Source organism: Ylistrum balloti, unplaced genomic scaffold (genome assembly GCF_031769215.1).
Source record: "Ylistrum balloti isolate Yb309-2 unplaced genomic scaffold, AGI_CSIRO_Ybal_v1 Utg370142, whole genome shotgun sequence".
NCBI lineage: Eukaryota > Metazoa > Mollusca > Bivalvia > Pectinida > Pectinidae > Ylistrum > Ylistrum balloti.
Genome location: NW_026782148.1, coordinates 211,416 through 236,227, shown reverse-complemented (window position 1 = coordinate 236,227; position 24,812 = coordinate 211,416). Strand labels below are relative to the sequence as shown.

The 24,812-nt window shown below is 36.7% G+C and overlaps 2 protein-coding genes across 2 annotated transcripts; one reads left to right on the top strand and one right to left on the bottom strand.

Annotated features, from left to right (window-relative positions):
• Positions 1-308: 308 nt before the first annotated feature.
• Positions 309-8,858, bottom strand: LOC132550728 (pseudouridylate synthase TRUB2, mitochondrial-like). The gene is made up of 9 exons (XM_060214820.1): positions 8,816-8,858; positions 8,520-8,700; positions 6,335-6,571; positions 5,088-5,168; positions 3,513-3,571; positions 2,907-2,988; positions 2,307-2,379; positions 1,769-1,908; positions 309-1,188 (listed from the first exon to the last, which is right to left on the bottom strand). The coding sequence occupies exons 2-9, from the start codon at positions 8,644-8,646 to the stop codon at positions 746-748; spliced, it is 1,242 nt and encodes a 413-aa protein (XP_060070803.1). The 5' UTR covers positions 8,647-8,700; positions 8,816-8,858; the 3' UTR covers positions 309-745.
• Positions 8,859-10,692: 1,834 nt separating this feature from the next.
• On the top strand, positions 10,693-24,417 carry LOC132550723 (WAS/WASL-interacting protein family member 1-like). Its single transcript, XM_060214814.1, has 4 exons — positions 10,693-10,804; positions 16,436-16,927; positions 21,848-21,946; positions 22,127-24,417. Exons 2-4 carry the CDS (start codon positions 16,456-16,458, stop codon positions 22,165-22,167), a joined length of 612 nt encoding a protein of 203 aa, XP_060070797.1. The 5' UTR covers positions 10,693-10,804; positions 16,436-16,455; the 3' UTR covers positions 22,168-24,417.
• The last annotated feature ends 395 nt before the right edge of the window (positions 24,418-24,812 follow it).

The window sequence follows — 24,812 nt, the reverse complement described above, 5'->3', positions numbered from 1 at the left end:
TTGAACTTCAATTTGTTTTACTTTTTTAACATGAATTAAGTAAATTACAGTGGAAAAACGTCACCACATACTTATTTTGAAACCAAAAACATGGTTACAAAACCAGTATCTAATGATCAAAATGAAATTTTTTAAAGAGCTAATAGTCACTATAAACAGATTGAGTAAGTAAGCAAAATGACCATTTAATCTTGAAGACAATCTTGTTGACAGCAAACAAGATTACTGCTAAAATATGTTAACAGTAGTCAGTGATGCAGAATATCTTTTCCTGAAAAATACCTATATATAAACAAACTCGGTACATGTAGAGTGTATAAGGTAAATACATTGTATTCAAGTAAACAGTGACAACAAAAACATAAAATCATATCACAAACTGCATTCAAATCATGGATTCAAAAATAATTTCTGATATCAAAATTCCTCTACTGGATGTTGATTAAGATTCCCATCAGGTTTGTATGTATCCTGGTTTGTTGATAGTTTATGTAGAGCATGCTTATTTACACATGAAATACAGAATATATTAATCTTCTTGATCTTCAAAATAATTTGACAGAATTTTTAACATAATCAACTTGTATGACCTTGAAAACAGGTCAATGTCAAATATTGTTCTCATCTTTCTTACAAATATCAAATATTTGTAAAAAATCTGTTTCAATGTTTAAATTAACGGAATAAGCATCCAATAAAATACTAATGAAGTGATCATATATTTATAAAACACCACAATAAGCCTTTACTCTTTCACCTCTCCATCTATTACTTCAGGTTCTTCCTCATTTAATTTACTAGACAGGAACTTTTGCACTTCTTTTTTCATTTTCTTGGTTGCTATGAGTTCTTCCTTCATTCTGATCCTTTCTGATACACTTAAAGCTGGAGACACTTGTGGTTGTTTCATCATACGTCGGAATACACCTTTATTGTCTTTGTTTAAATATCCTAAAGTAGGACTAAGTCTCTCCAGGTGAGATGGTGGTCGGATGAGCTTACAATCTTTGATATTACCAGTGATTTTGTTCAATTCCCAATCCTGATACAACAGGGCATAGCTTATATCGTAAACACCACTACGAATCCTACGGATGCCAGCACACACTGCTGTAGTCTTCATCAACAGTCCAAAATTATGAATTACTTCAGCAAGAAAATAGCACCTTTCATTGATGGCATGAATCTCTGAAATCAAGAACATATCTTCCATACATTACATTTCAATTTTGACTCAGGATGTAAAATAAGGAAACTATTGAATATTGCAGGTTGTTTTGTCATGAAATTTGTTCTTTAAAAGTTGGATCTTTTCCCTCTCGTCTCTTTCCTCTTATTTCTTCTCAAATATATGAAATTTTAGCATTCCTCTTATGAAATAGCAATAATTATTGATATCTGTCAAACTGTCAAGTTCAAGATGGCCACCAGTGTGCCATCTTATTTTTCTGATCTGTTCTGAAATGGATGCTAGAAAACAAATAAGAGAGAGAAATGAGAAATACCAATAATGAACTTCAATTATTCTTATTATGTTAAGTCTAACATATGGCCTCCTGTCAGCCATTTTGTTTTTTTCTGATCAGACTCATTTAAAATTTTCAAAGACAGTTTAAAAGAAAAATATACATGAGTGACATAAAATAAGAAATGATTTAAGTATGTACATGATGGTATAATACTGGTCAAATAAAGAGTTTCATTCACAGCCTAGTGATGGATCATCACCGAAATATTATGTAATTAAAAAATCAACAGTTTCTCCTACCCAGTGTAAAGTATGGTGGGTCAAATGCCACACATTTGATGCTGTAGATAATAGGCTCTGTGATATGCATCTGTGGACGCAGCAGCCCCTGTGTGGCTAGCTCATATGCCTCCTGACTCTCTGGGTTAACTCCAGCATAGCTAAATAAATGATCACTTTTCATTACTGAGCAACCTATTCATATTACCTCTAGATTTTGGTTACAAAAAACAAATGGATTTTTTTTCTAAAGTTTGAATTCATATTGCAAATAATTTAGTTTCACAAAGAATTCTGGTTGTTTTGCAAACATTTTTTTTGCCTCAGTTTTCAACACAAATCAGTAAACTGTTCAAACTTGATTATTTTAAAAATAAATTCAATTTAATAAACCACAGGACATACATCTTCAATCATGTTGTCTAAAGGTTAAATTTGTCAAAATGCATAATTGTAAGGAATTTTGAACAAACCTATCTCCATCACTGAATTTCTTTTTCTACATAATTGCATATTGTTCATACCTCTGCTGTGATGAAGCAGACATTAAGATACTCACTCAAACATCTTCCTCTGGTGAGTAGCCTCCACAGCAGCACACACCTTCTCCACCAGTGACGTGTTCACATGGCCTGTAATAGAACAAAATGGTAATATACACAACAATTACACCAGCACTTCAAAGCCATGCTGGATATATTTGCAGATATATGTCTAGAAATTAGTTTTATCAAGACAAAAAAGTTATTTTTTATTTAAAAGAATGTGAGACTAATTAACCTTGAAGTAAATCCAAGGAACCTAAATATATTAAGTTAAAAGACAATTCTCAAGACAAGACTGATAAAGTGATTGCTACAGGAAAGTCCTACATCCTTGTGAGATTCCCTTCTCAGGGGTCAACCAGACTTAGAATAAATATGAATGTAAATGATTTTCTGTACAGTTGATCCTGTATAGTGCAGAACCTTGTCTAAACCAGACGTTTACTCTATCAAACCATCAGTTATCCTATATCTTGTCTGACCAATACAGTGTGATATTAGACAGGTTCCACTGTACCATATCTTGTATGTGTACCCTGTACTGACAAGACATAAAAATCTTTTATCATCTCCAAGGTGGAAAAAACATCCACAATGGCACAAGAAAGACTTACTAAAAGTGCTCCTTTCAACAATGCGACCTTTGGTACTATAGGAATCAGATGCCCAGCCCAAGAGACCTTTCACATGGTATACCTAGGACAACAGATAAAAGTCTAAATAAACATAGGATTCTGCCATAGTCATAGTGTCATGAACATTCTGAGCTTTGATTTAATTTCAATTAAAATAAATAGTCTAAAAAATGAAATATTCTGATTATATTTTGTTTTTAAAATAAATCTTCAAATTTGAAGTCAAGAAATGATTTTCGATACCACAAAACAAGATGACATGTGACATTTTACTCAATCACTTTGTGGAGGTCATGAGCATATTGTCTTGGCATGTATATCATGGATTCTTTACATATGTAACAGGAGCAGAAAAATTCATGACCAGATCTAGGTTAAAACCTTGGAGTCTCCAAACTCTAGATGGACACTATACCAATTAAGCTACCAGGTCACTGACAATTGACCCAATCCATTTCTGCTACATCCCTTCCTCCTTGCCCCAAAGATTGACTTTTATCACCCAACAAACAGCATATTCATTGCATTCAATCCTTCCCTACTACACAAACAAGGTTATGACAAATACTAAGGACCTATACCTACCTGTATGTATCTACTACTCAGTTTTTTGGTTCTATATTTGTAGGTTCCAGATCCAATCACTGTTAAAAAAAGAAAACAAATTACCCTGGTTTTATCTTCATCATTATTTCACATTTTCACAAAAGAAATACACTGTAATCAAAATTGCCCATCAATTAAGTTTGCCTCTTATAGTTGAACTTATATTCTGTAAAACTTAAAAAAGTTACATTTACAATGCATTTGTAATATCTATATACATGAACAAATACTCCAAGGAACAAAAGATCCCATACTGATATTAGTGCCCACCATTGTATAATCTTATAAGTTCTTTTCATTTTTTAACTCTGATTTGCTCTTTATTTTGTGTTGAATTGACATGAAAATTTATCATAAGTTTATGTCAACAAACAAAACGATTCTTCTCAAGAAATAGTAAGAACAAATTAAACTGTCACATTATATGATTGCTATATATTGGCCACTTAGGATTTGTGATTAGTCTAATAACGGAAAATGAATAAACAATGAAATTTAAGGAACAATACATCCAGTAATGAATATGATAACTGACAAAATCAGAGATGACTGTCAGCCACCCATTTTATTTTCTGATCAGTCTCAATCAGAATGGACAATGCATAACAAGGGATCTTGGGCAACCTTCATATCAAATTCAAGAATGATCCATCAAGCAATTCTCAAGACTTTCTGCTTATATTCAAAATGGACAACTAAATAACAACTAAAGACCAAGTGCTATCTATATATGAAATTTTATTGAACAAGTACCTCTAAAGTAAAAGCCCCAACAAAATATCACAGTGAAAATTCACGATCGATGGATTACAATTGATCAGCAGGTGAAGCCATTTGAGTTTTTGAACTGTTTATTTCTGTGACTTAGAGTATGAGCCAAGATCATTACCTTCAGCAATATTTGTCAGCTTTATCCAAGGAACTAACCAACCAAAATATCATGATTCCTGGCATTTCAGCTAATCAGAATAAGTCACATGAGCATTCTAACAAATATATACCAAGGTGTGGCCTTGAATATAGGTTATGGTTAATTTTGTTTTAATTAACAAATGATCTTTTCACACAAATATCAGGATTCTATGTCTATGGATTACACAAGAATAAAGTGAGTGTATAACAAATTTGAGCCCTATGACTTTGAAGAAGTGTCAAGCTTTATTGCAGAAACCTTTAGCTAAATATCATGATTCTAGGCCTTTCGTAAAACAAAGGAAATCATATACGGTAAGTGTTTTCACAAAATTCATCTTCATGAATTTAACGATTTTGGAAAAGCACCTTAAGATGCTACCATCCAAGAAGTGCTATCGATACTGCCATACCTGGGTGTTGAGAAGATTTTTTAAATCTGAATTGATTTGACCTATTTTGGCCCTGCCCATCAGCCCCTAGGGGTCAGCCACGATCAACATGAGCATATCATTAAGCCGTCATACTTTGCTCATAATTCTAACCAAGATTGAAATATCTCCAAATTACCAAATTACGGCCAATGTTAATCATAATAGGTCACCATGAGACTTTGTCTCTTTGTAATATAGACATACATACCAACAAGACCTGAAGAGTACCTTGCCAGCCCCGTATTTGCAAATAAGCGTAAGTCTTCTGGCTCATATCGGTCACCCAAAACTGAGGATAAACAATTGCAAACAACATGACATGTATTCTCATCTGAGGATGACATATACCTACCTACAGCCCATGGTTTTGTATTCTGACTAACCTTAAGAATACAAATAAAAGACAGAGTACACATTTACATGAAAATTTCTATTCTTAATTATTTTTCTCTTGACATCAGAAAAAACACTGGACAGGTATAAACTATACTAACAGATATAAGATATACTACTTAAAGCTTCCTGCTTAAAAGGAAATTATCCGTATGTAATTATTTTCAATTTTAAAAGTATTCTGTGTCATTTACAGAGTAACAACTGTAGGAAACTGATACACAAAGAAGAGGCCTAGTGGGCCTGAAGCGTTCACCTTGTTGGTATATACCACCAAAATATCATGCATCTAGGCCTTTTAGTTCATAAGAAGTCATCTAAATGTTTTTAAAAATTTGACCCATGTGATCTTGAACATAGGTCATGGTCATTTCTTTTTCCAAACTTTGTCGGGCATTATCTTAGGAATATTCCAGGCAAATATCATGCCCCTTTGCCTTTCAATTTCATAAGAAAATGTCATTAAAAGGTTTTCACAAATTTGACCCCTATGACCTTGAAGTCAAGGTTATCAACATTTGCAAACTTTGTTGGACGTTATCATAGGAACATACCAGCCCAATATCATGTATCTAAGGCCTTTAGTTCATGAGGAGAAGTCATTTAAAGATTTAAAGACCTTGGATTTACGTCAAGGTCATTTCTTTTCCCAAACTTTGTTGGGCTTCATCCTAAGAACACACAAGCCAACTATCATGCCTCTAGGCCTTTTAGTTCATGAGAAAATCATTAAAAGAAAGCTTCCTTACATTATTAGGAAATAGACATTTTTAACAACTTGTTATTTACAATTTGCAGAATTTAGAATCACTGGAATGTAATCATTCAGAGAGATAGTCATGAAATACACTTTTGCTCTGTCAAAAACTGTAGGAGGGGCAATCACCTGACAATATAAAAATGCCTAAAATCTAAAAAGGGCAAAATATCATCAAACCTTTTATTCAAATCAAAACAAAACTCTACATGCCAGACACTTTAACATGATATTATACACTAATGTTTTGATAGGAGATGGTGCTGGTTGTGAAAATAAATCATTTAGTAATCTAGAATACTTACCAAGACGATTGTTCATTATCTCAGCCTCCATTAACTGTTGCTCTGAGCTGAATGTAAGAGAATCTGAGGTTGAATTTGTAGTTAAATTAGAATCCATTCCAACCACTGACTTTTCTGTACTACCAGCCGCCAGCAGGTCAGGCTTGGCATTAGCATGTCCTTCAGCAAGACTTGGTGAACCGGCCTGCAGTCTGGGATTTGTTGTTTCAAAGAGGTAATTTGGTAGAGCATTGATCTCTTTAAAAAGATAAAAAAAGAAACAAAAGGTATCTCAGAATATTGATAAAAACCAAAACATTTTTGTACAGTTTGGATACATTTGTACCCCTAACTATGTATTTGTGTAGAAGACTACTTGAAAACTGGGTAAAAAGTCTTGAATTTCACCAATTTGGTTGGGTTTTTTTTACCCTAAAAGGGGAACAAAGTTTGTGTATGTATGAATTTTAGAAATGGACAGGGGTCATACTTTAATTTCTAATTTCTTTGTTATGGAATACAGTATTGAACAGACATAATTATTTAAAAGAGTCTTATCAATACAGGCTGTGAAATATTTACTACTTGCTTCTTTTCTGTTTTTCCTCATTTCAAAAGTATTAAGGACTAGCAACAACATAATTCAAATAAACATATATCAATTATCTTGACTTAAAAATAATATTACTCCAGAGGAAAGAACGTGACACAATGAAAAAAAAAATTTAACCTAAGATCAATATTTTTTCCAAAAATGTATCACCAAGTTGTTTTTCAAATGTACACAAAGAACTTCATGACAGAGCCTGAGAAGGAGAATAATATTTGTTTCTTGATAAAACAGTTATACAAGTATTATATTTCATTGAGCGGAGTGAAAATTTCTTTCGTCAAGAAACAAGAAATAGAAATTCTATCAATTTTTTCTTGCTTTTCTTGGATGCCAGAAAGATTGAATTTTCCAACCAATCAATTATCTTTTCTCTGCTGTATAATGCTGTTCTACATAGATGACAAGTCTTCAAATAATTTAATAAAAAGTACACGTCAAAATACAACACATGAAAACACTCTACTGGCTAAGTTCAGAGTGGTCAGGATCATTACAAGAGATCCTAAATAGATTTTGGTGCCCACCATTGTTTGATCGTTACTGTTGAATCTGTTTACTCTTCTTTTTCTTTGTTTTAACTGTATGTCTTTTAAAAACTAGAAAATGTCTGTAAGACATGAATGCCCCCCCCCCCCCCCCCCCCCCCCCATGTGAAATAATAGTGAAAGGTCTGAATGAAGTTGTTAGGTGGTATATACTGATTTGGGACCCGACGCAATGGGACGGGACGGGATGGACGGACATGGGCAACGCTATATGCCCCCGGCCATAAATGACGGGGGCATAAAAATGATAATATTCGATTGCTAAATCAAAAACAGTCATCCAACAGCTATTTTTGTTTTTCTTATCAGTCTCAAAATCAAATGGCCACAACAAGGGACCAAGAGGTATCTAGATATTAAAATCTGCAAAAGATCTTCCCAGTACTTCTCAAGAAAAAGCAGTAGCAAAAATAGTAAACAGAAGGACAGAAAAATTGACACAGGGACCACAGACATAGGTGATTTGAATAACCTATCGACTCTTGATGGTTGACTGAAAATACACAGCAAAAATTATAATAAACACTCACAATTTCTAAAGTGTATACATAGGGTATATGTATTCATCAAAAACGGTGTCTTGGTTTGGTATGATGTGGTCTAAGTAGAATATTATAATATTTGAAGGTGAGTTAGGCTGTAAGTAACTACATCCTGTTGTATTGTAGGAAATAGCGAGCTGTGTTAGAGTAAATATTAATGTTGTATTTAGATGTTGTAATAGTCTTATTTAAATTTGTGGTGTGCTAGGAGTATTTGTAAATTGATAAATTATATCTCTGTACTTGTAAGTTGTCAATACTTTGTTGTTGTTTACTTGTGCTGTGGTGCATATCCACATTTAAGGTAAAGTTGTATAACATGGCCTAAAAATATCATAGGGAACTTTCAGTATCTGATTATTTTTTTCAGTTGTAGTTTCATTTCAATACCAGCATATAACCATGAAAACATATATCAACAATGCTGCTTTTAAGATGACAATGCTTTAATTATCAACAGAAAAAATAACCACATGGATATCATACACAATATCAGTTATACATACCTTGCAAAAGTTTAGTTTGTAGAGTTTGCACCAGATCTGCCATTCTCATGCCCTCGGGTTTATATACACAGAAATAACCGTGTAAATTCCTCAGGGCATGCTCTCCCGATTTAAATTTGAAAGGCATTGCGTGTTTACTCAGAAACTCGATGTCACGGACAGCAAGAAATCATTTTGTATTCTGAAATCGTAAGATAAGGACTTATGATGTTAATCACAAAATTAAAATGTCTTTATGGTAACAGTCTGTAAAAGTGTTATACCACATTCGACCGCGTGTAATTATTGTTACTCACAAAATCAACTGACTTTCTCACTTTGACATGTGCTTTCCCGTCTTCTTGTCTTCATAAGAGTTGAAAGAAGGGAGATAACTAATCTAATGTCTCGAAATAATATAGATTATTTCTTATTTATAAAAGTGGGAAATTTTGAAGTTATGCGTTTTTCGGTTTGGAAAATGAATTGTCAGCGGCTATGCAAGGAGATATACATATTAAAGTTAGTTAATATTTATACTGTGTTTCTGTAATGGAAAGGAGTGATCAAAATAGCATCCTGTCCGCCAGTTCTACAATGCAACATTCACGGAAAGGACACCACCACACGCGACATTTTTCTCATTTTTAATGTACATTCATTGCTCAAATTATTTCCGTTCATCGATCAGAGGCCTGAATAACAAAAACAAAACAAAAATGTTTAAGAGAAACTTTTGACCGTTGACTATATGTAGCAGGATGTCGTTTCTAAATTTGTCTTCACCAAGTACTTGTTCAATAGCACTACTAGATAAATTTATTGGAGTTTTAAGGGTAACTGCCAGTAACGTGATACAAACTAAACCTAATGTCTTATATTCGAGTAGGAACTTATCTGATATCTTGTGTGATTTATTCGGTTTTTTAGCTCGTGCAGAACTAATAGAACAGATTGACAATGACATAAACAAAACCAAAAACAAAACAAAAACAAAACTTTATCAATTAATTCTCGTTGTGATGGGAGAGTTTTCTTTGTTTACCTGATTACATTCCGTCGGCAAGAATGTATAACGAAACACTTTGGTAAAGTAAGCGTCGGTTCACTGAATCGTGCTCGTGGCGAATAATATTTAAACAGTATAGGCTTCTTTAATCCGAATTCATCTGAATTTGATTTGTGTATCTATAAGTAAATATATCGCAACAGATACCTTGATTTGTATTGGGTGCCACTTTAGTATTCATTTACAAAATGTAATATCATTAATTCAAATTGTTGATATCATTTGCGCATTCGAGTTAACCCATGTAATCTAGACACCTTGTTTTACGTCAACAGTGGTCCTCCTCAGTCCGAATGAACATTCAGTTCTAAGAAAAATAAATCAGCACTGCTGCTCGCTCCCATTGAATTACAACATTACGTGATTAACTGATGAATTGTCACAGCTCCTGAAATCATTGCATCAAGTAAAATTGGATTTATTTGTTTTCTTATACTTTTTCATACGTGTGATATAACCTTGTGTCATCGCCGGTATAGGGTTTAGGGTTAAGACTCCTCGCCCCTCCCCCTCCCCTTCCCTAACTTGTGACATAACAGAATGGGAGAACAACAATATTTGTTAAACGGGTTTTACGACCACTACTACGGACTTTCAGTGGACATATACTTGCTCATGCCTTTGGGTGTGACACAGGGGGATCTCAATGCTCGGGTTAAAATTATTAACCTTCCACGATATTAACCTGACAGACACCCGCCAAAATTTCGTGTTTGTCCATTTGAAAAACTTACCCCACCGAATGAGATTTTCTTATCTCAATTCCAGTCTCCAGTTTATTTCGATTTTATTACATTGTTTACACGTAACTTTTAAGCGAAATATTTTTCTCACCGTCAAGTAACTAATTACATGTACTTTGAAATGAGAAATAAAATGGTTTACCCCAACTCTGATAAATTCGGGTAACAGAGAAAAGTTGTATCTAGCTTTGATGACTTGCTACCCGGAAGAAACATGCCTAGCTAGTCATACACATAACACTGAGAAAGCAGCTTGTCTTAATGTAAACACAAGAGTAATCTATACACATATGTGCGTCACGCTATATAAAACACACACAATGTCCATCAAGTGTACTTGCTTTAAATCTAGCCCATATATATATAAACTTCCTGGTACAGAAACTTCACTTAGTAAATGGAACTCCAGTTACTTGTATGATTGATGATGGATTAACGAAACGTCAATTTGTGTCGTTTTTGGTCCTGGCTACAGACTTATTCATCAGGAAAAGGTACGTTATTTTACATATATATTTATAACTGTTTGCTTATTATAATAACATGACAAAGAAGGCCAGAATGTCTCACAGTTGAGTTGTGTCTGTTTATAACTGTTGTCAAATACGTATTGGGCTGTCGAGTACGCTACTCTACCATCTATACAGCTGTTTACTTATAACGTAACACTGACTAAATCAAAAACAAAACAAAAACCAAGGAAAATAAAAAACAAAACGTGTAGGGTGAGGGTTAGGGAGGCGGTCGGGTAGGGTATGTGTAGGGGAGGTGTAGAGATGAGATTGGTCATGGTACGTGTAGGGTGAGGGTTAGGGAGGCGGTCGGGTAGGGTATGTGTAGGGGAGGTGTAGAGAGGAGATTGGTTATGGTATGTGTACGGTGAGAGTTAGGGAGGCGGTCGGGTAGGGTATGTATAGGGGAGGTGTAGAGAGGAGATTGGTTATGGTACGTGTAGGGTGAGGGTTAGGGAGGCGGTCGGGTAGGGTATGTGTAGGGGAGGTGTAGAGATGAGATTGGTCATGGTACGTGTAGGGTGAGGGTTAGGGAGGCGGTCGGGTAGGGTATGTGTAGGGGAGGTGTAGAGAGGAGATTGGTTATGGTACGTGTAGGGTGAGGGTTAGGGAGGCGGTCGGGTAGGGTATGTGTAGGGGAGGTGTAGAGAGGAGATTGGTTATGGTACGTGTAGGGCAAGGGTTAGAGAGGCGGTCGGGTATGTATAAGGGAGATGTAGATAGGTAATCGGGTAGGGAACGTGTAGGGGTGGTGCAAAGAAGTGGTACGTGTAGGGGAGGTGTAGAAAGGAGACAGAGTAGGGTACATGTAGATGAGGTGTAGGGACGAGACAGTGTAGGGTAAATGTTGGGGAGGTGTAGAGAGGAGGTAGGGTAAATGCTGGGGAGGTGTAGAGACGAGACAGAGTAGGGTAAATGTAGGGGAGGTGTAGGGACGAGACAGTGTAGGGTAAATGTTGGGGAGGTGTAGAGACGAGACAGAATAGGGTAAATGTTTGGGAGGTGTAGAGACGAGACAGAGGAGCGTAAATATTGGGGAGATATGGTGAGGTTGTTGGGTAGAGTTCGGGTAAGGAAGGTGTAGTAAGGGGATGAGGAAGGATACGTGTAGAGAGGCTGTGGAGAAGAGATAGGGTAGCGTTCGTCTAACGGTTGTAGGTGTAGAGAATCGTGCGTAGACAATGTGTAAGAGTAGCTATTGTACCGATAGTAAGAGGTACTGATCAAATTTTAAAGAATAGAAGATGGCTGCTGTGGAATTTAAATATGAGCAATCGTTAAGACTGCCTTATGTTGCCTACATTTATAAATACAAAAATCTGTTCGGGTATTCCCAGTTATTGCCTTTCTTTACATTTACAAAATCTACAATTACAGTTTGTATACATGATTGATAGACACGAGTCCTCAGATTTCAAGTTGATTTTAGATACTCCACGCCCACTCCATGACTTATTTCGTTCCGGTACAATCAATTTATAAGAATTAAATAATTCGTGATATCATAAGGCCACTCTCCGTTACAAAGTGCTGTTCCTTCCGCTTACACAACAATGGGTTTCCCCACTCTCCCACCACCCGTCAACTCCACCCATGCTTCTCCTTCCCTATCCCCCTTCCCACTCCCCCTCTTGTTTCGCCCTATGCTCCCCCAACCCTTTTCCACTTCACCCGCCCTACCCTCACACCTTCCCCGCTTCTCCCGTCATATCCTTACATCCTCCCCTTGCTTCTCCTGCCCTAACCACACACCCCTTACCGCTTCATCCGCCCTAACCTCACACCCCTTCTCGCTTTATCCGTCCTAACCCCACACCCTTTCCCGATTTATCCATCCTAACCCCTCACCCCTTCCCGATTTATCCGTCCTAACCTCACACCCCTTCCCGCTTCATCCGTCCTAACCTCACACCACTTCCCGCTTCATACGCCCTAACCTCACATCCCTCCCCGCTTATCCCACCCTAACATCACACCATCCCTGCTTCTCCCACCCTAACATCACACCATCCCCGCTTCTGCTACCCTAACCCGACACCCCTTCCCGCTTCACCCTCTCCATCAATGTAATACATGCACACTTCAAAATAGACGGAAACTTGTCTTGTGACTAAGTCACATATAGGACACCAGTTAAATTTAAATGTATGGGATTTATTTAGCTAGACTTCAGTGGCCGTGCAGATAGATCATGTCACAATGTAAATAGGTATTAGATAATTAAGGAGGGAGATGGGACCAATGCAAACACAGCACGTAATTAGTAACATGATCGTACATAAGAAACATTTAAGATATAACTCCTGTATAGTTGGGAATTTGTTCCGCGAATACAAAACATATTAATATAAATGGCGCGAAATGAAATGCCCAGCGAATGTTGCTCAAATAGCTCCCGTGAACTTGCCAAACTTATCACAACCTCGAATTATTATTCCCACGATATCTAAAAATCATACAATATTATTTCGTTGTCAGATATATAAAAATACATAGCAATATCACATAATCTAAATGATTTGCAGCCTTAGTTACCCGTGTAACCAGTTACCTGATAACTGGTCACGTGTTCACTTAACGCTCAGTTAGTCTTCTCATTTAGTATTTGATAAAGCATTATATGATTAAGTATGATAATCAAATCCTGATTTATAAATACTAAACAATGAAAATAAATATGATAAGATATTATCCTGGATTTAATATACATAATTGTAGTTGTAGAAGACAAGACACTGCTCAATGGATGAAGTAAATATCTCTTACCTAGCAATTCGTTTATGTGCTCTGCTGAACAACAACTTGAACAGAGCATTTTTTTCTTTACAAATACGATATGTGGTACTGTTATCTATGTCTCTACTAGATGACAATTTAATGTTTAACGTCGGAACGAGGAATACCTATTTGTTTATCATCGTGTATCAGTACAATATATAATCCCGTCTCCGTGTATCGTTATAATCTGCAAACTCGCCATCGTGTATCAGTACAATATAATCCCGTCTCCGTGTATCGTTATAACCTATAAACTCGCCATCGTGTATCAGTACAATATATAATTCCGTCTCCGTGTATCGTTATAACCTATAAACTCGCCATCGTGTATCAGTACAATATATAATCCCGTCTCCGTGTATCGTTATAGTCTATAAACTGGCCATCGTGTATCAGTACAATATATAATCCCGTCTCCGTGTATCGTTATAGTCTATAAACTCGCCATCGTGTATCAGTACAATATATAATCCCGTCTCCGCGTATCGTTATGATCTATAAACTCGCCATCGTGTATCAGTACAATATATAATCCCGTCTTCGTGTATCGTTATAATCTATAAACTCGCCATCGTGTATCAGTACAATGTAACCCCGTCTCCGTGTATCGTTATTATCTATAAACTCGCCATCGTGTATCAGTACAATATATAATCCCGTCTCCGTGTATCGTTATAATCTGCAAACTCGCCATCGTGTATCAGTACAATATATAATCCCGTCTCCGTGTATCGTTATAATCTATAAACTCGCCATCGTGTATCAGTACAATATATTATCCCGTCTCCGTGTATCGTTATAATCTGTAAACTCGCCATCGTGTATCAGTACAATATATAATCCCGTCTCCGTGTATCGTTATAATCTATAAACTCGCCATCGTGTATCAGTACAATATAACCCCGTCTCCGTGTATCGTTATAACCTATAAACTCGCCATCGTGTATCAGTACAATATATAATCCCGTCTCCGTGTATCGTTATAATATATAAACTCGCCATCGTGTATCAGTACAATATATAATCCCGTCTCCGTGTATCGTTATAATCTATAAACTCGCCATCGTGTATCAGTACAATATATAATCCCGTCTCCGTGTATCGTTATAATATATAAACTCGCCATCGTGTATCAGTACAATATATAATCCCGTCTCCGTGTATCGTTATAATCTATAAACTCGCCATCGTGTATCAGTACAATATATAATCCCGTCTCCGAGTATCGTTATAGTCTATAAACTCGCCATCGTGTATCAGTACAATATATATCCCCGCCTCCGTGTATCGTTATAGTCTATAAACTCGCCATCGTGTATCAGTACAATATAACCCAGTCTCCGTGTATCGTTATAATCTGTAAACTCGCAATCGTGAATTAATTTCACTGTTATCAGGTGTTGATAATGTTTGCACCCTTGAAACACATATAGCTGTGATTGCTATTTGACTTCCTGCCTGATAGTGCGCTTCAGAATCAAAAATGTTGATTAATATTTCATGATATCTGCTGTTACTTATCTGTGGAAAACCGGATCAAACTCTAAAGTACATTCATTATCAACGACTATAAAACATGGTATGCATCTCTCGAGTAGTTTGCCCACCACTTCTTACATTAGAGATGTATAACTGAATTAGTGTTTTTATGTTATTGTTTACCGAGAGAAAATTAAGTATTTAATTTAGGACACCCATCATGGCCAGACTCATAACTAGAACACCAAATTCTGATTAGAATTTGAATATGACTGTTTACTGCACCACGATAAATGTTCGATCACCATTGTACGATCCTTAGTGGACGTAAGTTTGAACTTTTGTCTTATTCGCTACAGCTTTTTATTTGTGTGTGTGACTTATGAATGAATCAAGTATCAAAATTAGTGAAAAAGTAAAACGTACCTATAAAGTTTGAATCGATCGACCTAGTAACAATTTATATAGATGTGGATATGATTATCTGTCATTCTCTTAAGTTTAATGACACAACAAAGGGAAGCTTCACGTTAGATTTAAGATCCATTTATATACAGGAAATAGCTTACAGGCTATATAACTTTGCTAATCCAAAATGTCCGTGAATCGGCCATTTTGCCCCACTACTTCGACAAAAGGGTAATGGTTAAGTACAGTAGAGATGATGTTGAATAATTGCTAAGCGCAGTGAGAAATATTTTAATAGGATGATTGATTGATGTAGGATGTCATACACACACATTACACAACCACACACGAGTGCCGTCAACTGAAACCGGACTTAAGGCAAACTTTCGAGAAATATGACTCATAGAAAATTTAAGGTCGCGAACCATTACAAATGTACTAGACTGACAACAACCTATCATAACAATTAAAACATTTCTGTATCATGATTTAGTGATATTTGATATTTCTCATATTGTACATAACTTTCGTAAGTGATATTGACGAACATAAATTTCAATACTTTATCTCTATCACAAGAAGTCTAGTTATTGTTCGATTTTATCTCTATTTTAAATGTTATCGTGTCAATCATTATAGTTTTCTTTTTACAAAAACAAGAAGAAAATTCCGACACGACAACAAAATCGTAATTCAAACGCAACACGAGGACGAACTGGATGGAAAGTTTCCCGCGGAAATTTAATTTATCAATTATCTCGTTCGTGTTTTCACCCTTTATTCATTTATGTGATTTATCAGACGAGTAGGGGAAGGAATGTAATTTTTTATTACATCTAACCTTATTTGATTTGGTTCAATTTATATTTTTATTTGTCTTTGTAAGAGTGTAAACACACAAACATAACAAAACTGATCTTCTAATCTAAAACCCATTTTTTTTTATAGGATGTGGATTTTCTCGTGAGATGCCTAGCACGTGCATGATGTCGGCCAGCAAACTTCCGCCGCCTCTCCCTGCCCGGGGGAACCTTCCTCCAATACGTAAAGGGGGGCAACTCAACCGTACTAGTTCCGCTATTGGGAGACCCTTACCTACACCCCCGAAGGAGGAGTCTTCAATATACAACAATGCACAAACGTTGCCAAGTAGAAATAAAAAGTCACCTGTTATAAATTATGAAAATCATGAAATTGGAATGACTAAAATAAAATCATTACCAGCAGAAGTGAGCAAAATGACTGTAGAAAGTGCCCCTCCCCCACCACCGAGTCGTCCTCCAAAGCGTCATAGTGTATCCAACCCAGGGACAGGATCACCAACTAATACTACTGCGATCCCATCCACGGGTGGTCTAGACACACCCCCAGCTTTACCGAGCCGAGGGCCCCCACGAAGACCTTCCACTACGGCCCTGCCATCACCTCGAAGTGGGCAATGTAAGTATATATATATATACACGCATATTATTTGTTTAGTAGTTTAACATAGTTAGTTTTCAAAAGTCTCAATAGTTCTGCCTAGTTGATGGTCTAGTCTCGTCTAACTTTCTGTAGTTCAGCCTGGTTTTTCAGTGATTCAGCCTCGTTGATGGAGTAGTCTCACCAAATTTCCTGTAGTGCATCTCTTTGGTCGAATTTCTCATATAAAGTTTCAGTGATTTAAATAAGTTGGTGGCTGTGTTTCTACGACTGTGTTTCTCTAAAAGTCCAGTAGCTCATCAAATTAGGAAGCTGTGTCTCTCCTAAAGTCCAGTAGTTCATCACAGTATGGAGCTATGTCTCTCATAAAGTCTAGTAGCTCATCAAAGTATGGAGCTGTGTCTCTCCAAATGTCCAGTAGTTCATCAAGGTAGGGAGCTGTGTCTCTCCTAAAGTCCAGTAGTTCATCACAGTATGGAGCTGTGTCTCTCATAAAGTCTAGTAGCTCATCAAAGTAGGTAGCCGTGTCTCTCTTAAAGTCTAGTAGTTCATCAAAGTAGGAAGCTTTGTCTCTCTTAAAGTCTAGTTGTTCATCAAAGTAGGATGCTGTGTCTCTCATAAAGTCTAGTAGTTCATCAAAGTAGGAAGCTGTGTCTCTCTTAAAGTCTAATTGTTCATCAAAGTAGGAAGCTGTGTCTCTCCTAAAGTCCAGTAGCTCATCAAAGTAGGATGCTGTGTCTCTCCAAATGTCCAGTAGTTCATCAAAGTAGGAAGCTGTGTCTCTCCTAAAGTCTAGTAGTTCATCAAAGTAGGAAGCTGTGTCTCTCATAAAGTCCAGTAGTTCATCACAGTATGGAGCTGTGTCTCTCCTAAAGTCTAGTAGTTCATCAAAGTAGGAAGCTGTGTCTCTCTTAATGTCTAGTTGTTCATCAAGGTAGGTAGCCGTGTCTCTCATAAAGTCTAGTTGTTCATCAAAGTAGGAAGCTGTGTCTCTCATAAAGTCTAGTTGTTCATCAAAGTAGGTAGCCGTGTCTCTCCTAAAGTCCAGTAGTTCATCAAAGTAGGATGCTGTGTCTCTTCTAAAGTCTAGTAGTTCATCAAAGTAGGATGCTGTGTCTCTCCTAAAGTCCAGTAGTTCATCACAGTATGGAGCTGTGTCTCTCCTAAAGTCTAGTTGTTCATCAAGGTAGGAAGCTGTGTCTCTTCTAAAGTCTAGTAGTTCATCAAAGTAGAATGCTGTGTCTCTCATAAAGTCTAGTAGCTCATCAAAGTAGGTAGCCGTGTCTCTCCTAAAGTCCAGTAGTTCATCAAAGTAGGATGCTGTGTCTCTCCTAAAATCTAGTAGTTCATCAAAGTAGGATGCCGTGTCTCTCTAAAGTCCAGTAGTTCATCAAAGTAGGATGCTGTGTCTCTCCTAAAGTCCAGTAGTTCATCAAAGTAGGAAGCTGTGTCTCTCCTAAAGTCTAGTAGTTCATCAAGGTAGGTAGCCGTGTCTCTCCTAAAGTCTAGTTGTTCATCAAAGTAGGATGCTGTGTCTCTCATAAAGTCTAGTAGCTCATCAAAGTAGGTAGCCGTGTCTCTCCTAAAGTCCAGTAGTTCATCAAAGTAGGATGCTGTGTCTCTCCTAAAGTCCAGTAGTTCATCAAAGTAGGATGCTGTGTCTCTCATAAAGTCTAGTAGTTCATCAAAGTAGGATGCTGTGTCTCTCTTAAAGTCTAGTTGTTCATCAAAGTAGGAAGCTGTGTCTCTCATAAAGTCTAGTAGCTCATCAAAGTAGGAAGCTGTGTCTCTCCTAAAGTCTAGTAGTTCATCAAAGTAGGATGCTGTGTCTCTCTAAAGACCAGTAGTTCATCAAAGTAGGATGCTGTGTCTCTCTTAAAGTCTAATTGTTCATCAAAGTAGGATGCTGTGTCTCTCCAAATGTCCAGTAGTTCATCAAAGTAGGAAGCTGTGTCTCTCCTAAAGTCTAGTAGTTCATCAAAGTAGGAAGCTGTGTCTCTCATAAAGTCCAGTAGTTCATCACAGTATGGAGCTGTGTCTCTCCTAAAGTCTAGTAGTTCATCAAAGTAGGAAGCTGTGTCTCTCTTAATGTCTAGTTGTTCATCAAGGTAGGTAGCCGTGTCTCTCATAAAGTCTAGTTGTTCATCAAAGTAGGAAGCTGTGTCTCTCATAAAGTCTAGTTGTTCATCAAAGTAGGTAGCCGTGTCTCTCCTAAAGTCCAGTAGTTCATCAAAGTAGGATGCTGTGTCTCTTCTAAAGTCTAGTAGTTCATCAAAGTAGGATGCTGTGTCTCTCCTAAAGTCCAGTAGTTCATCACAGTATGGAGCTGTGTCTCTCCTAAAGTCTAGTTGTTCATCAAGGTAGGAAGCTGTGTCTCTTCTAAAGTCTAGTAGCTCATCAAAGTAGGTAGCCGTGTCTCTCCTAAAGTCCAGTAGTTCATCAAAGTAGGATGCTGTGTCTCTCCTAAAATCTAGTAGTTCATCAAAGTAGGATGCCGTGTCTCTCTAAAGTCCAGTAGTTCATCAAAGTAGGATGCTGTGTCTCTCCTAAAGTCCAGTAGTTCATCAAAGTAGGAAGCTGTGTCTCTCCTAAAGTCTAGTAGTTCATCAAGGTAGGTAGCCGTGTCTCTCCTAAAGTCTAGTTGTTCATCAAAGTAGGATGCTGTGTCTCTCATAAAGTCTAGTAGCTCATCAAAGTAGGTAGCCGTGTCTCTCCTAAAGTCCAGTAGTTCATCAAAGTAGGATGCTGTGTCTCTCCTAAAGTCCAGTAGTTCATCAAAGTAGGATGCTGTGTCTCTCATAAAGTCTAGTAGTTCATCAAAGTAGGATGCTGTGTCTCTCTTAAAGTCTAGTTGTTCATCAAAGTAGGAAGCTGTGTCTCTCATAAAGTCTAGTAGCTCATCAAAGTAGGAAGCTGTGTCTCTCCTAAAGTCTAGTAGTTCATCAAAGTAGGATGCTGTGTCTCTCTAAAGACCAGTAGTTCATCAAAGTAGGATGCTGTGTCTCTCCTAAAGTCTAGTAGTTCATCAAAGTAGGATGCTGTGTCTCTCTAAAGTCCAGTAGTTCATCAAAGTAGGATGCTGTGTCTCTCCTAAAGTCCAGTAGTTCATCAAAGTAGGTAGCCGTGTCTCTCTTAAAGTCTAGTAGTTCATCAAGGTAGGAAGCTGTGTCTCTCATAAAGTCCAGTAGCTCATCAAAGTAGGATGCTGTGTCTCTCTAAAGATTCAACAGTTCATCAAAGTAGCTGGATTGGTCTTTAAAAAGTTTCAGTAGTTCATCATAGAAAAAGCTGTATCTCTTAAAAATGTTGAATATTTCCGTGTAGCTTAACGCACTGGAATATCCCTTACTTAAGTTGTCTCCGAGATCGTCTCTTTAAGGACAATGTTTTGACAGGAAGAAACAACAATCAACTTCAATATATCCGATAAGATCTTATTTTTATCTTAACATACAATATCTGCTATGACGTCACACCTGTGAACTTGGATGTATCAGAAAACTTATATCGCGATATCTAGGGGGTATAAGAACAACAGACCAGACAAACAGTGGGGCATTGTTCTGTCTCCACCTTCACTTGTTAACGATATGATCCTGCAGACAACATTAAACTTCCAATGCTACCATTGTGTTTATATATATATATATATATATATATATAATACTGCTATGTAGGTATAATTATGTTTACCTATATTGTACATGTATTTTAGAATTATTATCTTTTTTTCGTTATAATTTTCAATGTGTACAGAGATGCATGATTAACAGTTACATTTTGGAGGGGTTATCTCAAAAGTCCTTTTCTAGGGCCTGGGATGCAGCAAACCAAATTTTGGACAAAAACATGTAATTTCTGCATTGGAAGGGTTTTTAAGAAAATGGATGTTAATCACATTTAAGCCCAGTCGTCTATTCAACATATTACACCCTGTCCCTTTAGTGCCACGGACCGAGACCCTCCATATTGTATGAAATTGGTTCCCTCTTACCCCAAAGATACTTCCGACCAAAACATCATCAGAAGAATTGCAAAGAATGTGTTATATGCCAAATGGACCTCTTCCCACTGGCCTTATGGGGCCGAAAATCTCTCTCTCTATATATAATCGATACCCTTTCCACACCAATAAATACTGCGGCTAAAATCAGGTGAAAATACGTAGTTTAAAGCTACTCCTTTATTTCACATATTGGGCCCCGTCCCTCAGGCCTCGTTTATCCTCGCCCAAAGATGTTTCTAGCAACATATAGTCGAAAACCCACCCAGTCGTTCATGACTAGATGTGATTTTATGAAAAGAAATTGACGTTCAGACGAAAGACGCCGCTCAATGCCACAATGCCCGTCAGTCCATCCTTCTCAAAGAACATGTATAGTCTTTCTTGGTATTCTTCCGGAACTGGCAAAGAATTGAACAAGGTCTGTCAGATCGAATTTGAATATGTATGCAATAATGCAACTCAAAATTACGGCCTGGATAATAATGAGTAGTTAACCCCTCTTAACTTCATACATAATAAGGAAAGATTTCCATCAATATTTTTATGGCAACCAGAACCTGTTCTTTAGTTCAATAACGAACCTGTTGTAGTCTCTCCCGTCACCTGTCGAGACCTACAGTAACAATATAACTAACTGCGAAATCCAGACATCATAGGTTGGCTATGCCGAATTTCACAAAGGAATTGAAATCACGCTTTCTTACAGCTTGTTGAAAAACTGTCACTTTTGAGGTACAAAAGCGGCTTAATTCGGGTTCTGGAGGGCTATTTCGATGAACTTAGCCAATAAAGTTTGGTATTTTCAGAGTACCTCTTGGACACTAATTCAGTCCATGTTTTATGATCGTCACAGTAAAAGTGTATGTCGAAATAGCACTGTTGATAACCACATACACTGATGTTTAATTGGTGACGTATTTTGTTGTTTACAGCCTCTGATCTGGAGTCCAGATTTCCATTTCACGATGAAAGTAGCTTCCCTCCTCCTGAACAATTTACCAATGACCATAAAGCATATGCCAGTAGGAAAGGTAAGTGTATACAGACGAAAAAAGGTAAAGAAAATATTTATTGATTGGTTTCGAATTCAGTCAATTTTAACGTGTAGTATTTTCGTTGTTAATTAAAGGTATTGAAATAGGAGAAAGAAATACAATCTTGACTTGCAGTAAGCCAAGTTTTGAAAATGAACCCATTTTTTTCATTTGCAGGTCCTAAAAGAAGAAAATCGCCGGATTTGCCTCCCATGTGAGATCACGTTCCATTGAATGTTTATTTCTCGTGTTGATTTATTTACGTTGGAAGCGAGGGGCGGAGCATTTTCATGTCCGTACGGAAACCACCACGGATTTGGTTTCTTCATGTTCAAATCAAGGACATCAGGGCAAAGTATCTAATTCTTGTACCGACACAAGAGATAAATGTGGCTTCCGTGTATAAAGAGTTACAAGGGACAACAGGATCAAATAACAGTAGACATTGTGGAAGTGTTTACAATGTGTTATTCCGATACTGGCTTGTGATTATTATTCACCCAAAATATATAAAATACTCGTTATATTCGGGACGACTGATTATTTCAAATCCATGGTGTATTATTACAAGGTGCGATTTATTTTTATAGAGCTTTTGAATAATTTTGATTTTGACACGCGAGTTGGCTTGTTTTTATGGTCGTCATGTCTTTGGAAACAGTATTTATATAACTCATCGATTTGCACTTAAAGATTGTCAGAAAACCTTATAATTCCAACACATTAAAGAGTGTGACTATGGGATGCTTTTCCAGCAACAGCTATCCGTCAATAATTTAATATCTCTGTGGTTGGCTACTGTATAAATCCAGACAGGTACATGTGACACAACCATTGTTTGTAAGTTTGTGTCGATTACCTGTTAAACATTGAACTATTGTTGGTTTCAAAGATATTACCGGTGTAGGAGAGTTCCAATCCATTCAGTTTGATATTGGATATACATGTTGTCAACCTCCTCGTCCTAAGGTCTAGACTGCATGTGGTTTTTTTTTTTAATTCGTTCATTTTGAATTGCATGTTATTGAATCCAGTATTAACATAATATTAATGCTTGTTACTAAAAATGTTTAGGATGAGTTTCTGCTCAACGATTAATTGGCTTTTTTATCAAACATGAGTACATATTTATAAATACAACTGACTGCAATAAAAACTGATCGGGTTTACCATTGTAAAATAAGAAACACAAGAGACATCAAAGCTGTGTTGTGGATTGCCCTTTCGATGTTGAACCCTCTTAAGTACGTATGAATACTTAAACGGAAATAGTTATATAAGGTACCGGGATGGAATACTTGATAAATATATCAGCGAATAGTCTCGAAAACAGTCCAGTCACGTAAACACTGCAGGAAAATGAAAAAAAAAACGCCCACAAATTTGTAGAGACCCTTTAAGATATGAAGATGTAAGTAAACCGATCAAAAAATATTTCCTTCAGTTCGGGGCACTAATTTTAAATATTTCTTGTACTATTTTGTCGAAGACACTGGTAGCTTGTCGTCACCAGATACGTAAAGCACAGGATTTAAAAGTTTACATACTTTGTATTATACACAATATGAAACGGAGGTTTTCGTTGTCGATCACATTTTAGATACGTAGAGCACAGGATTTAAAAGTTTACATACTTTGTATTATACACAATATGAAACGGAGGTTTTCGTTGTCCATCACATTTTAGATCGGGACTTCGTATATGCTTTAACTCCCCCCCCCCCCACCTCATGTTTATACGTGATTGTATATATCCGTAACTAGCTCAAATATTCTGTTCCTCTCGAACTTGCGATAATCAACATGAAAAAATGTTTTCAAAATGAAACCGCAGACAATTTGGTCCAAAATTATTGTCAATGAATATGATTTACATAAGGGGTGTCGTCGAAGCAGAAGGCACCTACTCTTCCGGAACACATTGTCTTATTCTCTTTGTACTTTTTCACAAGTCTCCGTGTAAATCTTTGTTTCTATTTTTCCCTAGTTGGATTATGATGATGTGGACATTTTAGTATTTTCTTGCTTTTTTTCTGACCAGGTCTCCAATTTTTGAACAGAACTCTTATGTGTAATGTTGACACTATTTAGAGGTCTCTTAGCATCGAAAAGACAAATATATGTATGCTTCATATTTTTGCAGGCCGGTTATTTCAGAATTAAATAGTTACACGTTTTGAGAGTTTTGCTGTTTAAAGCTTTGTCACAATTTTGTTAAATAGGGTTATCATTGAAGGAACTGTTCTTTACCATTCTTTACATCGGATGTGGACATAACGATATTTATATCAGCTTGAACGTCATTGATTAAAATATTTCATAAAATATTGAAAATCCGTGACCGATCAAATGTTTTGATTGGTGACTAGGGTATACATGACACACATTGGGATTTGATATGGCCCCTGTAAATCAGCTTTGTGAACACCTACATTAAACTATATATAATATTATGACTAAGTGCGAGAGAGCAGTTCTGTGTATTAAAACATGCCAATGAAATATGTTTGTTTCATCACTCTGAACCATGACCGCTAAACAAGGAAGTGATATTTTGAGGAGCATGTCACTGAATGCATTAATTAATCTGATTAGAAACCTATATAACAATGTGCTATTAAGATCTCTAGTCTCTCTTGTGTACACAAAAAGAGGCCCAATGAGCCTGCATGCTTATCTGGTATTCAATGTCCACCAAATGTAGAACTGGGATTAATATCACAAATATATTGACCACTGGCATTCAAAGTGAGCACATCCAATCAATTTTAACCAATTTCCACTACAAACAGCTTCTACTTATCACCTGTGTGGGTTATCACCTGGATTTTAAGTAAATGCCAGCTCTTTTTTATGAAATTTG

Coding starts and splice junctions, on each gene's coding strand:
- LOC132550723 (XM_060214814.1), top strand. CDS start 16,456: ATGCCTAGCACGTGCATGATGTCGGCCAGCAAACTTCCGCCGCCTCTC. Junction 16,928..21,847: donor ATCACCTCGAAGTGGGCAAT/GTAAGTATATAT, acceptor TGTTGTTTACAG/CCTCTGATCTGGAGTCCAGA. Junction 21,947..22,126: donor AGCATATGCCAGTAGGAAAG/GTAAGTGTATAC, acceptor TTTCATTTGCAG/GTCCTAAAAGAAGAAAATCG.
- LOC132550728 (XM_060214820.1), bottom strand. CDS start 8,646: ATGCCTTTCAAATTTAAATCGGGAGAGCATGCCCTGAGGAATTTACAC. Junction 6,572..8,519: donor ACAAACTAAACTTTTGCAAG/GTATGTATAACT, acceptor ATCTTTTTAAAG/AGATCAATGCTCTACCAAAT. Junction 2,380..2,906: donor TGTTGAAAGGAGCACTTTTA/GTAAGTCTTTCT, acceptor GTTCTATTACAG/GCCATGTGAACACGTCACTG.